This window comes from Lepidochelys olivacea (genome assembly GCF_965140295.1).
Source record: "Lepidochelys olivacea isolate rLepOli2 genome assembly, chromosome: 8".
Lineage (NCBI taxonomy): Eukaryota > Metazoa > Chordata > Testudines > Cheloniidae > Lepidochelys > Lepidochelys olivacea.
This window is the reverse complement of record NC_140418.1, coordinates 36,447,593-36,463,213: the sequence shown is the minus strand read 5'-3', so window position 1 is coordinate 36,463,213 and position 15,621 is coordinate 36,447,593. Positions and strand designations below refer to the sequence as shown.

Genomic DNA, 15,621 nt, shown 5'->3' with positions numbered 1-15,621 from the left:
CCAGTGGGGAGTCAGGTCCTCACCACCTCTTTGAGTGATGCCCTTAAGCCCTTGAAATATTCCACATGTCATTGTCCCTGGTATCTCCAGGCCTCCTCACCAGCACTCAATGTCAGCCAGGCCTAAGGACGCAGTGCTGTCCAATTTTGTAGCAAGGGTCTGGGAGCTGAAACTCCAGAAGTGTCACATCACACCTTGGAATTACTAAGATAACAGGCTGTGACAGGGCAAGGCCAGATGGCTATAGAAAACTAGTGGGAGATAGATATATTAGCTCCAGGTTAAACAAATCCCTGGTACCAGGATAAGTTAAATGGCAGCTGCTCCAGGTCAATTAAGACACCTGGGGTCAATTAAGAACTTTCCAGAAGGCAGGGAGAATGCTAGGTTGATTGGGACACCTGAAGCCAATCAGGAGCTGGCTGAAACTAGTTAAAAGCCCCCCAGTTAGTCAGGTGGGTGAAGCTGTCAGGAGCTGTGGGAGGAAGTTGTGCTGTTAGAGAGACTGAGCAGTATACACTGTATCAGGCACAAGGAAGGAGGCCCTGAGGTAAGGGTGAAGTGGATTTTGAGGAATTGGGGTCTGCTGTGGGGAGGTAGCCCAGGGAATTGTACACATCCTGTTTCTAAAAAGTCAGCTACCATAGCTGATACTGTTAGGGTCCCTAGGCTGGAGCCTGGAGTAGAGGGTGGGCCTGGGCTCCCCCCTTTGCCCCTGCCTCCTGATTAATCTCTGAGACTGGGAGACAACAGAGACTGTGCAAGGGAGGATAGCTTCTCCTCATCTCCCTTGCTGGCTTATGATGAAAATGGCTCAGTAGAGTGTCACCCTTGTCTCTAGAGAGAGAAGGGTTACTTGGAGGGTCACAGTGAGCCTAGTTTTTTCACAGGCTAGTGAAAATCTTCAAGGAAATACGGGACCCATGGAGACAAGAACAGAGCTTTGTCACAAGGCATAGTTTGAGAGACCTGGTCAGGTGTTAATTAAAAGGCCTAAAGATGAGCATAGCAGAGCCTGCCAGTCGTCAAAAGTTGCCCCCAGGAAATTAAAATTGTATGTTGCGGTTTACCTGGCATATGCCCTGCCGATGGCAGTGGAGTTCTGAGGGAGCCACTGCTGTTTTCAAAGACAGTTGAGTTAAATTCTGTGAGAAAGTCTGGCCATCCTTTTCACATAAATGGGAAATATAAGTTGCCTAAAGCATGATGTATATTACAGACACTGGATTACATTTAATGTTCTCTATTTGAACTTAGAGTCTGTAATTAGCCACTGATGGGTACCAGCAGGATTTGGGAGAAGACTGCCTAAGTTTAATAATGAATCTCTCTTCCACATACACTGTGAGGATTGGGTAGATGTTTACTAGGTGTATGTTGGGTGAGGAGTGTGCTTTGCATCGCCACCATTTTAGAAGGCATTACTTAAGGACAGTGGTAGTCAACCTTGCAGAAGTGCAGAGTCCTACCCTAAAATTTTGGCATCAAATGCCATCAGTCATCCCACTGCAAAGTAACATCCTGCAGCATTTGCAATATGACATTGCTTCATTGTAACATGGCATCATGTATTGATGAAGTCCTTTAACACATGGGTTCCACAGCCTGAGGACTGCAGCCCTAATGTGGGGTGTGAACAGGTCTAGCAGGTGGCAACCACCCTCCTTTTCTTTATGCCCGTCTGTGGTAACAGGGTCATGATATGAAGGAGGTGGCCTGACAGACGTTGCAACAGCACATCAAGGCATTGTCCATGACTGTAGCTCATAACTTGCCTCTCCTCTTTACCCATGCTCCTGCCTCTCTGACTGCTGGAAGCCAAGCTAAACTACCTTCTTTCCAAGCTGCTTGGAGAGCTATCACCCAGCCACCCAGATCCATCTGCATAGTGCTTCCTGCATTGTTTCTTGTGCATCAGGAGTTGGGGAGAACCTTCCTGTGATCAGTGCTCTCCTTGATCTGCTGGAGATTAGGCAGGATGAAAGGAGCTCTCATCAAACTGGTGGGCTACATATATTGTCCTAAAAACCAGTGTGTGGCTCTAGAGTCAAAGGTTGAGTGCTGCTGTTATAGGATCTTCCACAACAAAGGATATTTGATTTTCCCCTTTTAAAATGGTGGCCGTGGAGTATATTATGAACTATTTCTTAATTTATAAAGCACCTTTCCTAGGACTCCTTCCTTCTGTTTTATGCCTGTTGTGGAGTTGTTTATATATTGTACATTGTAGGTGGGGTGTGGTTTCATTTATGCATGCTGCCCATTTATGATTGTTTTTGGTGAAGGTACCTAGATGCTTTTGGGCATCCTCTAGGTGCCTGAAATATATGATGTGTTTTTATCAAGGCTCTTCAGTGCAACACCAAATATAAACAACTGTAAATTAAACGTGTCTGGATCAGACCTTATAAGGTGGATCTTAAAGAGATCCAGGCAACTTAGTTAGGGCTAAAATTTCAGTTTTGTAACTGACGTTGTTTGCCATTGAGTAGGCGATGGGTATGCAAATCCTGGTGTCTTGCTGCTGTGCGAGCTACAGGTGTTAACAGTAAATCTGGTTTAGAATGCAGAGAATGACAGCTGGAGCATGACCACACATTCAGATGGGTTACAGAACTGGATGTGTGTGTTTTTCATATCTCGGTTGGTTTTGGTATTAGCTTAGTTCTCTAGGCCTATGTTGGTGGTTGTTTGAGCTATTTAATTTCAGTGACTACAGAATGAGCGTTCCTTCCATGCATCTTTTGTGGTTCTCCACAGCCTCTTCTCCACTAGGTTTAAAGTATGAGTTTTAGGATGTTTTATGGGGAACTTCTCACCTTACTCATACCTCAAGTAGATTTTGTTGAATTTCTGTGCAAAAAGCCCTACAGGACTAGTCTTAGTGCAACTAAACCTATTTAGTCCCAAATCCTGGGCCTTTTGAAACTTAACAGCCAAGCTCCCATTCATTGATGTACCTGTAGCTATTTACACTTACCCACTAGAGCAGGGAAAAAAATGTCAAGAAAGATTTGTGAAATTCATGCAACTGAGTGCCATTAATTTTATTCACCAATATTTGCAAGCATCGTATCGTCAACCTCATGTATCCAAAAATCATTAGATTTCAAAAATAATAAATGTGGGGCTTTTTTATTTGCTTCCTGGATTTTGAAACTTTCAGATTCACATTTTCCAGCTTTTCTCTGCAACCACAGGAGCTAGAAACTTACTTATTTCTTTTTTAAGTGAAAGCAGAGAGTCTCACATAATCACTTGATTCCAGGAGCTGGGTGTCACAGGCTCATCTGAGCCAATGGAGCATCTAGTGAAACAAGCTCAAGAAGTCTCACAGAAGTCAAATTAATAGTCAACTCAGGATAGTCCACCTGGGCCTTACATTCCTCAAAGTAAACAAAACTCATTCACTGACTCAAACAAAAACGTGCAGAATTATCCAAAGAGGCCTGGTCAGGGGCTAAGTTAAGGAGCAATCCTTTCTCCTCTATCCCCGCTTCACCCAGAACTTTTTATACAACCTTCTGGGCCTTGATTGTCTTCTGCCTGCTCCAGCCTTTCTAGCCAGTGGAGGACAATACTTATTGGTTCTACCTGCAGCTGATTCTTCTTTATTCTCCATGAACCTCTGTATTGGCCACAAGAATGATTACAGAAAGCTAAAATCTTGCAAATATGTGTCCAGACACCCAGCACAAAATGTTTTTGATTTCCTTCCTCTGTTAATAAAACTTTCAGGTGCTGAATCAGGGAGCAGAAATAGTAGCATACAAGTTAGGTAAATAGTCACATACCATGAATTTGGAGTACTCAAAGACCTAGTTGAAAGAAATTGTTTGTGACCAATCCAGATCTGAAATATGCTTTTGCAGGGAGTGTCCATCAAATACCTTTGAATACAAATTAATGTGTAGAATTCAAAGTATATGCATGAATAATTATCCCAGCTTTACCTGCAAGCAGTGTTGTTCTGCTCTTCCATTTATACTTGATATTGTCACGTGGTGGACTGAGGGAAGTGTGTGTTTTTCCTTGGGACTTGGGGACATTTAACTTGCCTCCATCATCTCCTTAAATGTTTGTCACTGCTCACTTTCTTATGGCATGAAGTTAATGGGTTTGACCATCCCAATCTGTGCAGGGGAAAACCCCCCATTCAAAGCATTGAAGAAGGGGAGCACAACTTACTTCATACTGTTCCCAATAACTTCGTCAGCCATAAGTGGAATTTCATGAAGTAAATTGGTTCAAAAAATGGGAACCAGGCTAATGTCAATGCTGTAAATTAATTAAAAGTTAATGGAGGCAGCTATGATGTAAACGAATAACCCTGCTAAGTGAAAGACCAAGCAATCTCAGTCTGTCTATTTTGTCCAAGAGGAAACTAAGAAGTGAATTGATCATGGTCTAAAAGTAACTACATGGGGAAGAGATTTCTGATGGTAGGTAGCTCTTCAATCTGGTAGAGAAAGGTTTAACGAAAACCAATGGTTGGAAGCTGAAGCTAGACAAATTCAGACTAGAAATAAGGGTCACACTTTTAATAGTGAGGTTAATTAACCGGTGGAACACCTTCTTGAGAGAGATGTTGGATTCTCTATCATTTGCATTCTTTAAATCAAGACTGGATAGCTTTCTAAAAGACGCTGTAGCTCTAAGAGATGTTATCGGCTTGATGCAGAAATGACTGTTTGAGATTCTGTGGCCTGTGTAATGCAGGTCATCAGATATGATGATCCCTTCTGGCCTTAATCTCTATGAATCTATGCACAAACAGACTTGATGATCCTATTTTTCGCAATAACCTTTCACAGCGCAAGTTCTCTATGTACCTGCATTCTGGGGAGAGAACAGAGCTATTTCCCTTTCACTTGCATGCATGCTTTTTGGTGTATGATTCACTTCAAAGCAAAGATCAGTAAAAGAGAAGGTTTTTTGTGTTTGCAAAACCAGAGGTGCCTGGGATGCAAGTTCCAGTTTGCTGGAACTCCCAAGTTTGAGAAACGTGAGGGGGCATTTGCCCCATTTCTAGCTGACATGCATCTCCATAGCCCTGTCACACTCCTCTGTCATCCATGCTCTTTGGGCTTTTCTCTGGCTTGAGATGAACATAGCCAGAGTCACAGCACCTGCCACACTTGAAGAGAGGCCACTCCTGTAGCCTTCCTCTAACTGAGCAGCTCAGGTGCACCCCCCCCCCCCCGGCACCGTCCCTCTCCTCAAAAGGATCCTTTACTTCTCCTCTGAATGGATGAATTGTAAGGCAGGTGTCTAAAACCTTTTCATTCTGTAAACCACCTCTTAAATAAATGTTTTAGACCTCCACTGCCATTCACGATTGCATAACTTCCTGATGACCACTACCACGATTGCTGCTGACATGCAGAAATAATGCTAGGGAAGTATTTCATGCATTTTGTTCTCTCTTTCTTCAAAAAGCACAGAACACTTATTGCACTAAATGCACTGCCTGCTCCACAGCTCTCCGTTTATTCCCCCTCCCAGCTGTGCTGGTACTCTCTCTCTTTCCCTGCACACGTTTCTTTGTCTACGGCTACACTGCACAGCTCCTGCGGCAGCGTCTGGGGTATGTGTGGCTACGTGCTGCAGTGAAAGCAGGCTGCACCCACACTGCAGCATGTAGCTACCTGTGTCGGAGAAAGGCTTCAGCAGCGGGGAGCTCTCAGAACCTTTCCCTGCTGCCTCCCTGCTCCCAGAGTCTTTCCTCACCACTGGAGCTTTCCCTGCAGCGGGTGAATACTTCAGCAGCTGGATGCTGCATTGCTAAAAATAGCAGGGTAGACATGGGAGGTGCTGCTTGGGCGTGTACAGAGCTGTGTAGGGTCTATACCCAGATCCTTAACCAGAGGGTTCTGGCATGTCTCTACTTGCCTAAGCAGTGCCTCACTGTCTACACTGCTGTTTATACCCATGGCATGTATGTATTCTACGTGCCGCCGAAAGGAGTCTGCAGTGTATACGTACCTTTTGCCACCTGTTCCGTTTCCCTTCCTTTCCTTCTGCACATGTTTTCTTGCGCCCCTGGATATACTGGACCAACTCCAAGATTATCTTTAGACTTTTCTGTGCATTCAGTATGTCTCTGTTAGTGTTGTTACTCTGCCTGTTTTCATTTGTATATAATAACCTTCAATAAAGACAGCAGTTAAAAAACCCCAACAGTCTAGGATTATTTAGCTTGGCAAGACGAAAGAGAGGAAATATAACAGGTCTGTAAAATGATGACTGGCTACTCCCGGGGTAATTCTGCACCAAAAAATAAATTCTGCACACAACATTTTAAAATTCTGCAAAATTCTGCTTATTTTATTTGTCAAAAGAACACAATATAATCATGCTGGTTTCAATTATTTTGTTTGTTTATTTAAACTACAATACAATGGATGGAGAATGGGAGTGGGGAGCATTGGAGGAAATCTCCAATCCCCTCTGTCTAATAGTAATGTGGCTAGAATTGACCCTTTACTTCTAGTTATTAGTCAACAAATAGATGCAGCCATATGCTCAGTGCCACATCATAGGCAACTGAAGAACAAGTGAGGGCTGGGAACTCAAACTCACAATTTATATTGCAAAAAGAAAAGGAGTACTTGTGGCACCTTAGAGACTAACAAATTTATTTGAGCATAAGCTTCCGTGAGCTACAGCTCACTTCATCGAATGCATTCAGTGGATTCACGAAAGCTTATGCTCAAATTTGTTAGTCTCTAAGGTGCCACAAGTACTCCTTTTCTTTTTGCAAATACAGGCTAACACAGCTGCTACTCTGAGATTTATATTGGCTACTGACCATCTCCAGGAAGGTCAGTAGCAAGCAGTTCATGGAGCACATTTTGATAGGAAATTTTTTCAGTCCAAAAACTTAAACCAGTTCGAATCCCTAAAGCAACATAAGCATGTGTAAGGCCATACTGTCCTTGACCATAAGGCTCCTTCACACCACTCTGGCAATGTAAAGAAGCCTTACATTTTTTATACCTGTTTTATACTGCTGGAGGAATTCACTAAGCAGGCAGGCTGCTACATTCTTCTCTGCCTGAGGGGACAGAACCTGCCCCAATCCTATCTCCTCAGAAAACACCCAAAGCCCTTGCCCTCCATGCCAAGCATGCTGCAATAGTGAGCAAGAGGGACAGAGTGTGTGTCTCGCTCTCTCTCACTCTCACAACTGCCCAGCCCCACCCCCTGACAGTGATTTACCTCTCTCCTGGCTGCTCTGGGCGTCAAATTGACCTGCCTGCACTGCTGGGGAGGGGCGTGTGACCGGTCTTGCAGCTCCCTTTGCTTCCCCATCAGAAGTAATTTTTCTGTGGGGAAGCAAAGAAATCTGTGGGGGCCATGAATTCTGCGCACATGAGTGATGCAAAATTCCCCCAGGAGTAACTGGTATAATGAAGCCCATCTGATTCTTTATCTCTTATTGCTGTCCCATATCACAAGGATAGGCCACTCAGTGAAATTCAAAGACAACCAATGTATATTTCAGAGTGGAAATACTTTATCTGCAACATATAATTAACAAGTGGAACTCACTGCTGCAGGATTTTAAGACAAATATAACCTACTGACTTTCTTTTAAAAGGTAAGATTTAAAATAATACATGTTCAAAGAGAACAGAGTGCAGTTACAGCTGTAAGACAAAAATTGCAAAGGTTGCTGATCCTCATGCTTAGGGCATAATATAATCCCTGGCTGTGGGTTGTTAAGAGCGAATGGTACAACCTTATCCAATTTTCCAGATGCATAGTTAATTTATTTCCCTTCTCTGAAGCATCCAGGAAAGGTCACACGCAGAAGCAGGTCTCATACTAGAAGTCGACCTGTCAGGTGTTCCACTTCTAGGGATTTGTAAAGATCTTTCCCAGTCATCTCTATTCTGTCATGCCTCCACCTGTGGCCCCAGGAACTGATGCCCCTCCCACCATAGCCGTTTGCAAAGGTAGAGTTTTCAGTGTAGGAGTCCTGTTTGGCTGTAGTGTCGAATGGCAGAGTGACCACTTGTACCAGCACTTGTTTCCCCTGCTAGGTCATGTTTCAGCCTTCCCCTCTTAGCACCAGAAGAGCTAATGCACAGTACATCCCCAGATTGTACAGGCAGGCACATGAGCACCAGGAAATCATCAGTGCACGCAGCTAGAGGGGAAGAGAATGACCCCCAGCCCATTTCCTTCTCCTTCAGTAGTCAAATAGTACAACTCTGAGCAGCAGAGGTGGTGAGATCAACAGCGTGTCTGTCAGCAGCAGCAAGGTAAAAGAAGATGTCATAGCAAAACGGTTAGCAGCAGCAATGGCAGAATGAGAAAAATCCATCGTGAGCTCCTGCTGCGCTGTGTTCAGCCTGGCTTGCCGATCCGGGAAGCAGAATAAAACCTCATCTCTTTTGTGCACCTGGAAATGCACAGAGCCTGTCTTTGTGCATGAGAAAAACAGGAGCTATTGGTCTGGAAATCTGCAGCAGATGTGGGGCAAAGATGGAAACTGGTGAGCCTGCCCTTCATCTGAAGTTAGGGGCCTGCTTCCTTCCCAGCATATTCAGCTGTGACAATCCACCTGTTTGCTTTTTTTAAGAAATAATGACGCTAATGAGTATTTAGACAAGGATCCAACCCCTGAGTCACTATATAGTAAATGCAGCTGCAGATCAGCTGTGACTCTTAGAGCCCCAGCAGAGGGAAACTCAACTGTATAACTTACCTTGCCCTGTGCCCCTTACAGAGGCAGGTTTTCACAACTAGTCTGATGTCTCTCTTCACAGCTGTTCCTCCAAAACTGAAGAAACTGAAAAGCCCAAATGTTCATGTTGGGGAAAAGATTTCGCTGAAATGTGAGGCTACGGCAGGGAATCCCCAGCCCGCCTACAAGTGGTATAAAGATGGCAAAGAACTGAAGAAGAGCAAGGACATCCGAATAAAATACGGGAATGGCAAGTAAGTATAAAACTTGATTGCTTTGCACCATAATAATTAACAAATGTCTGGTATAAATGTCATACATCAGACTGCCTCTTGTCAGCATTCAAGTAGCTGTTTCTATTTATCCTGCACCCATATCCCCTTCTGCAGGGATGCTGCTGTCAGATTTCACAAGGTAAGTTGGTCTGGGTTGGTACTTGGGCAGGAGACCACCAAAAAATTTCTACAGTGCTGTAGGTGGCATCCTGTTTTCAGAGTTAGTATTAACTGAGGTCCTGAGATGGTGTTTGAGAGCACTGTGTTGCTGGAAGAATGAAACTGACCACTTGCAATCATTTTTACAAGAGTAGCATTATGAACCGCAGTGTCCTGGGCAAATTCCATTTCTGATTTCCTAAATTTGACTTGCTGTTTCAATTGGATGTACTATTCCTCTTTACTTCCTCTCCTAAACTGTTGTGTACTGCTGCAGAACCTTCCTGAGTAGGAGAAGGGCACCGGGGTTCCACCTGCATAGCTCCTTTCCTGGGGGGAGAAGGGTGGAGGAGTTTATGAAGGCTAGTGCTGAGAGCTCTCTTGCTGGGCTATTAAGCATCACAGAAGTCTTCTAAGTCCCAGCGCTGGAGATTAGTAGGAGCATTGCCAGCAGACCAGGGGAAGTGATTATTCCCCTCCATTTGGCACTGGTGAGGCTACGTCTGGAGTATTGCGTCCAGTTTTTGTCCCCCCACTTCAGAAAGAATGTGGACAAATTGGAGAGAGTCCAGCGGGGGGCAAAAAAAAATGATGAGGGGGCTGGGGCACATGACTTATGAGGAGAGGCTGAGGGAGCTGGGATTGTTTAGTCTGCAGAAGAAAAGAGTGAGGGGGGGATTTGATAGCTGCTTTCAACTACCTGAAAGGGGGTTCCAAAGAGGATGGATCTAGACTGTTCTCAGTGGTAGCTGATGACAGAACGAGGAGTAATGGTCTCAAGTTGCAGTGGGGAAGGTCTAGGTTGGATATTAGGAAAAACTTTCACTAGGAGGGTGGTGAAGCACTGGAATGCGTTACTTAGGGAGGTGGTGGAACCTCCTTCTTTTGAGGTTTTTAAGGTCAGGCTTGACAAAGCCCTGGCTGGGATGATTTAGTTGGGGATTGGTCCTGCTTTGAGCAGGGGGTTGGACTAGATGACCTCCTGAGGTCCCTTCCAACCCTGAAATTCTATGATTCTATGAAGGTGGGAATTAAATCCTTCCTGCCTTCCCTTGAAATTGCTGCTTCCTTCTCTTATCTAATCCTTTTCAATGCAAAGAGGAAACTGGTCTCTTGTTCTACCTCTTTTGTCCCTTACACATATAGTAGCTAATTCAGAAGGTTCAACAGCTGTTTTCTCCTAGTGTGGCTAAAGGTGATGATGAGAAAACCATCTTCCTAGTTCTGTAGCAGGGGAAGGGATGGGGTTCTCCAGGGGTCCCTTTGGACAACACTTGGTACATCTGGGATGAAGCTCTTTTAAAGTGGAGTCAGTGTTGAGCCAGCCAGGGGCAGGTGGAGTTGGGTAGCCGGTGCGAGGATGTGTGTTGCACAGTCGGTGATGCTTGGTATCTCCGATCAACTCCAGGGGCCAGAAGCCTGGGCTGCTCTAAGGCCAGCATTGTCTATTGCATAGCACCAAGCAGGGTGAGAAGATGAACATGTGGATCCTTCTCCAGTGAAGTGGCCACAGTGACATCCCCCTTTGCGCCCATTAAGGGTTTAATGCTGCAGAGGGAAGAGTCATAGTTTCCTGCCCTATATAGATGGAGGCATACCCATGTCAGGAGATATATCAGCTGCCACTAAGGGTGATGGGCCTGGGGACCCTGCCCCCCCTTTTGTGCTGCAGGAAAGAATTCTCCTGCCAGGCCACAGTTCTGTCATGTTAGCCTCTATCCCAGTGTCCTGGAGATAAGAGTCTTTCTATGGGTGGGAGCCCTGTCCCTCATCGGCAGTGTGTGTAAGTGATGCAGCCTGAGTCTTGTGAATCACGTGCAAGGCACAATGTGGACCCAGCCCTTTAAGAACGAACTGCTCCAGCCCACCTGTGCCCATTAACAGCCTTAATGGGCCCTGCTGTAGGACAGGTGTCCCCTATAAAGGGCAGCAGGAAGTTGCAAGTTCAGGAAGCTGTAATAGATAGTGAGGAAAAATTCTTGCAAGGCAGACCCTGAGCTTGGGGGAGCTGTCCCAACTAGGAGGGCTGGAAGTAGCCTACTGAGGTAGGAAGAAGACCCTTATTCTAGGGGAATTTGGAAGTCGTAGCCTGAAGACTAAGCTCAGGCCAGGTAAAGCCTGGCAGTGGTGATTCAATTGGCACCCAACTGTGGGAATGAGAATCATGGATGATTAGGGTTGGAAGGGACCTCAGGAGGTCCTCTAGTCCAACCCCCAGCTCAAAGCAGGACCAATCTCCAACTAAATCATCCCAGCCAGGGCTTTGTCAAGCCTGACCTGAAAACCTCTAAGGAAGGAGATTCCACCACCTCCCTAAGTAACCCATTCCAGTGCTTCACCACCCTCCTAGTGAAAGTTTTTCATAACATCCAACCGAAACATCTCCCACTGCAACTTGAGACCATTACTCCTTGTTCTGTCATCAGCTACCACTGAGAACAGTCTAGATCCATCCTCTTTGGAACCCCCTTTCAGGTAGTTGAAAGCAGCTATCAAATCCCCGCTCATTCTTCTCTTCTGCAGACTAAATAATCCTAGTTCTCTCAGCCTCTCCTCGTAAGTCATGTGTTCCAGTCCCCTAACCATTTTTGTTGCCCTCCGCAGGACTCTTTCCAATTTTTCCACATCCTTCTTGTAGTGTGGGGCCCAAAACTGGACACGGTACTCCAGATGAGGTCTCACCAATGTCAAATAGAGAGGAATGATCACGTCCCTTGATCTGCTGGCAATGCCCCTACTTATACAGCCCAAAATGCCATTAGCCTTCTTGGCAACAAGGACACACTGACTCATATCCAGCTTCTCGTCCACTGTAACCCCTAGGTCCTTTTTCTTCAGAACTGCTGCCTAGCCATTCAGTCCCTAGTCTGTAGCAGTGCATGGGATTCTAAACTGGGAGGAGAGGTAGATACGCTGGAGGGTAGGGATAGGATACAGAGGGCCCTAGACACATTAGAGGGTTGGACCAAAAGAAATCTGATGAGGTTCAAGAAGGACAAGTGCAGAGTCCTGCAGAGCCCATGCACCGCTACAGAGGATGGATTTAGACTGTTCTCAGTGGTAGCTGATGACAGAACAAGAAGTAATGGTCTCAAGTTGCAGTGGGGGAGGTTTAGGTTGGATATTGGGAAAAACTTGTTCACTAGGAGGGTGGTGAAGCACTGGAATGTGTTACTAAGGGAGGTGGTGGAACCTCCTTCTTTTGAGGTTTTTAAGGTCAGGCTTGACAAAGCCCTGGCTGGGATGATTTAGTTGGGGATTGGTCCTGCTTTGAGCCAGGGGTTGGACTAGATGACCTCCTGAGGTCCCTTCCAACTTTGATATTCTATGATGATTCTTCCTTCCTAAGTGCAGGACTCTGCACTTGTCCTTGTTGAAGATCATAAGATTTCTCTTGGCCCAATCCTCTAATGTGTCTAGGTCCCTCTGTATCCTATCCCTACCCTCCAGCGTATCTACCACTCCACGCAGTTTAGTGTCAGCTGCAAACTTGCTGAGGGTGCAGTCCACGCCATCCTCAAGGTCATTAATGAAGATATTGAACAAAACCAGCCCCAGGACTGACCCTTGGGTCACTCTGCTTGATATCAGCTGCCAACTAGACATGGAGCCATTGATCACTACCTGTTGAGCCCGACAATCTAGGCAGCTTTCTATCCACCTTATAGTCCATTCATCCAGCCCCTACTTCTTTAACTTGCTGGCAAGAATACTGTGGGAGACCATACCAAAAGCTTTGCTAAAGTCAAGGAATAACACATCCACTGCTTCCCCTTCATCCACAGAGCCCGTTATCTCTTCATAGAAGGCAATTAGGTTAGTCAGGCATGACTTGCCCTTGGGGAATCCATGCTGACTGTTTTGATCACTTTCCTGTCCTCTAAGTGCTTCAGAATTGATTCCTTGAGGACCTGCTCCATGATTTTTCCAGAGACTGAAGTGAGGCTGACTGGCCTGTAGTTCCCAGGATCATCCTCCTTCCCTTTTTTAAAGATGGGCACTACATTAGCCTTTATCCAGTCTTCTGGGACCTCCCCCGATAGCCATGAGTTAATGGCGAATGGCTCTGCAATCACATCCGCCAACTCGTTTAGCACCCTCGGCTGCAGTGCATCCGGCCTCATGGACTTGTGCTCATCCAGCTTTTCTAAATAGTCCTGAACCACTTCTTTCTCCACAGATAGCTGGTCATCTCCTCCCCTTGCTGTGCTGCCCAGGGGAGAGAGACACAGAACTGGGGTTGGGGCCTGGAAGGTCAGACTGTGTAGGGACTAAATAAACTGAGACTTCCAGGAGGGGAATGTTTTCAATGACCTTTGGACTGCAGGTGCATGCTTGAAGAAGCCCCTGCACCAGGGGAGACTGGCAGGGTGCAGCAGACTTTGTTTGGGAGGCAGCTGCCCTGGTGCCCAGCTCTTTGCTTTTTTATAAATATATAAAATCAGGAAGGGGCTTCTCTGACCATTGCCACACGCCTGCCCAGCTTGCTGGATAAATACCCACCTGCTTATGCAGGCGAAGGGCAAACTCTCAGAGGCAGTAAACCACCACTTTTTTTTTTTTGTATTTCTCTGTGCAGATGCTGTAGGTGAAAGGGAGACGCTATGGCATGGGCCAGTGAGTGTCTCATAGCATCTCAGTGTGAGAGGTGTGGAGGTAGTGGGAGCTCTGTGAGGAAGAGGGGAGATGACAGTGCCTTCATACCCAAACACTGTGGTTGAACACAACACACACAAGGCCTGTCTGGTGATCGGATCATCTTGCTCCCAGCCTTGCCTTCCACCTAGAACCCCTCACAGGTTTACTCTGACATTGCTTTCCTAAAGGTTCACCATATTGTGGAGAAGACTTTTTTCCTGTGGGGAAGAGGTCCTTTATACACTCTGCTCTACATATCCTGTGTAGGAGAAGAACCTTCCCCGCAGCAATCCTATGGTCTGTGCAATAGGCTACCAAACTAGGCAAACTCATTGTATTATAACCATTCTGTATTTGGTGAGAACTTCAATGTAAAGATCTTTATCAGCCACCATTATTGCTTCTGCTATGAGACTGCCTACTCCTTGGGCAAATCTTCATCTTTCTGTACCTCAGTTTTCCCATGTGTAAAATGGGGATAATTACACTGACCTTTGTAAAGCACTTTTGAGATCTGATTCAAAGCTCTACAGAAGCTAGTTGTGGTTTATACATGCATGATAACATTTAGGGGGTCCCATGACACCAGACAACATATCCACCTGCATAATTTATTGGAATGAATAGAGTAGGAACATTGATTCATTTTATGCAACATCATGGAAGTATTGGATGTAAAATATTTTCCATGACATTTTCTCCATGTATAATCCTTTACATGACAGAACATCTGACCTATAAACAGGAAATAACTGTAAAGAGTTGGCAAGAGACCGCAGCTATGGAGAAGCTTTCTCTTCTAGGAAGGCTTGGGAATGTGGTAGCAGAACAACACGCCCCGCAGGCACTGATTCATAATGATTTGACAATTAGTCATTTTTCAGAGCAGTGTTGACATTTGATGTATCACGTAACTCCCCAAGCCATCCATTTCTGACTTTGTATGTCCTGACACAGCTGACAAAGAAACAGCCTATAAATCTAGGACTGTTTGGTCACTTGGAAGTCTGAAAGTTAATTTTCTGCTACCATATCCAATGCATAAGAGTGTGAAAAATATTACATCTATCCTTATTAGGGCAGGTATAGTATTAATTTTTAAAATTAGAAGTGACTAAAAGAAATCAATGACAACACATTGAGCCATTTTACCACATTACAATGTTGATTACTTGCCATTAGAACAATTTTAATCCTATAGATTTCAAAATCACCTCAAAAATTATTGGTCTCACTCATCACCGATCTTTCTGTGATTAATGTAACACCTCCTTGCTATGGAAAGTTACAGAGTTGGTCAAGAGAGGGCGTTGAATGGACTTATTAACACAATCAAACCGTGGCACTGTAACCAGCCTCTCTGTAATTGCATATGCATACAGTCACACAGGGCAGATGGTGTTGGCTGTGAATGGACTTGTGTTAACAGGGGTCTAGGATGTTATGTAGAAATTACCAATGAACACCCTAGGTAGGCAAGAAGGATTTATATGGCCCTTTTTAGTGTAGTATCTGAGCATGTCACAATCTTTAACTTATCCTCACAACTGGCCTGTGAGGTAGGGCAGTGCTGTTATCCCCATTGCACAGCTGGGAGAACTGAGGCCCAGAAGGATTAAATGACTTCTCCATGCTCCCCACAGAAGATCTGTCTTGGAGCTGGGACTCCTATGTATCAGGCTAGCACCCTAACCAGAGATCTCTTCCTCCCACCGGCTGTAACATCTTCCTGCTGCTGTCCCTGACCCGAGAGCCCTCTGCCTCCTGCCTGGCACCCTCTGACAGATAGTGAAGCTGGCTTGCTGGAAGAAGGTGGTTTCCCACCTACCCAAAGAGTGCCTGGGTAGCATGGTG

At 45.3% G+C, this 15,621-nt stretch overlaps 1 protein-coding gene across 3 annotated transcripts in view; it reads left to right on the top strand.

Moving 5' to 3' along the window:
• The window catches only part of NRG2 (neuregulin 2), a 314,296-nt gene that overhangs the window by 185,474 nt on the left and 113,201 nt on the right, over positions 1 to 15,621 (top strand). For all 3 annotated transcript variants that reach the window (XM_084636241.1, XM_084636240.1, XM_084636242.1), the window contains one exon: positions 8,778 to 8,949. In XM_084636241.1, the coding sequence (XP_084492367.1) occupies positions 8,778 to 8,949 (172 nt within the window). The remainder of the gene's footprint in view (positions 1 to 8,777; positions 8,950 to 15,621) is intronic.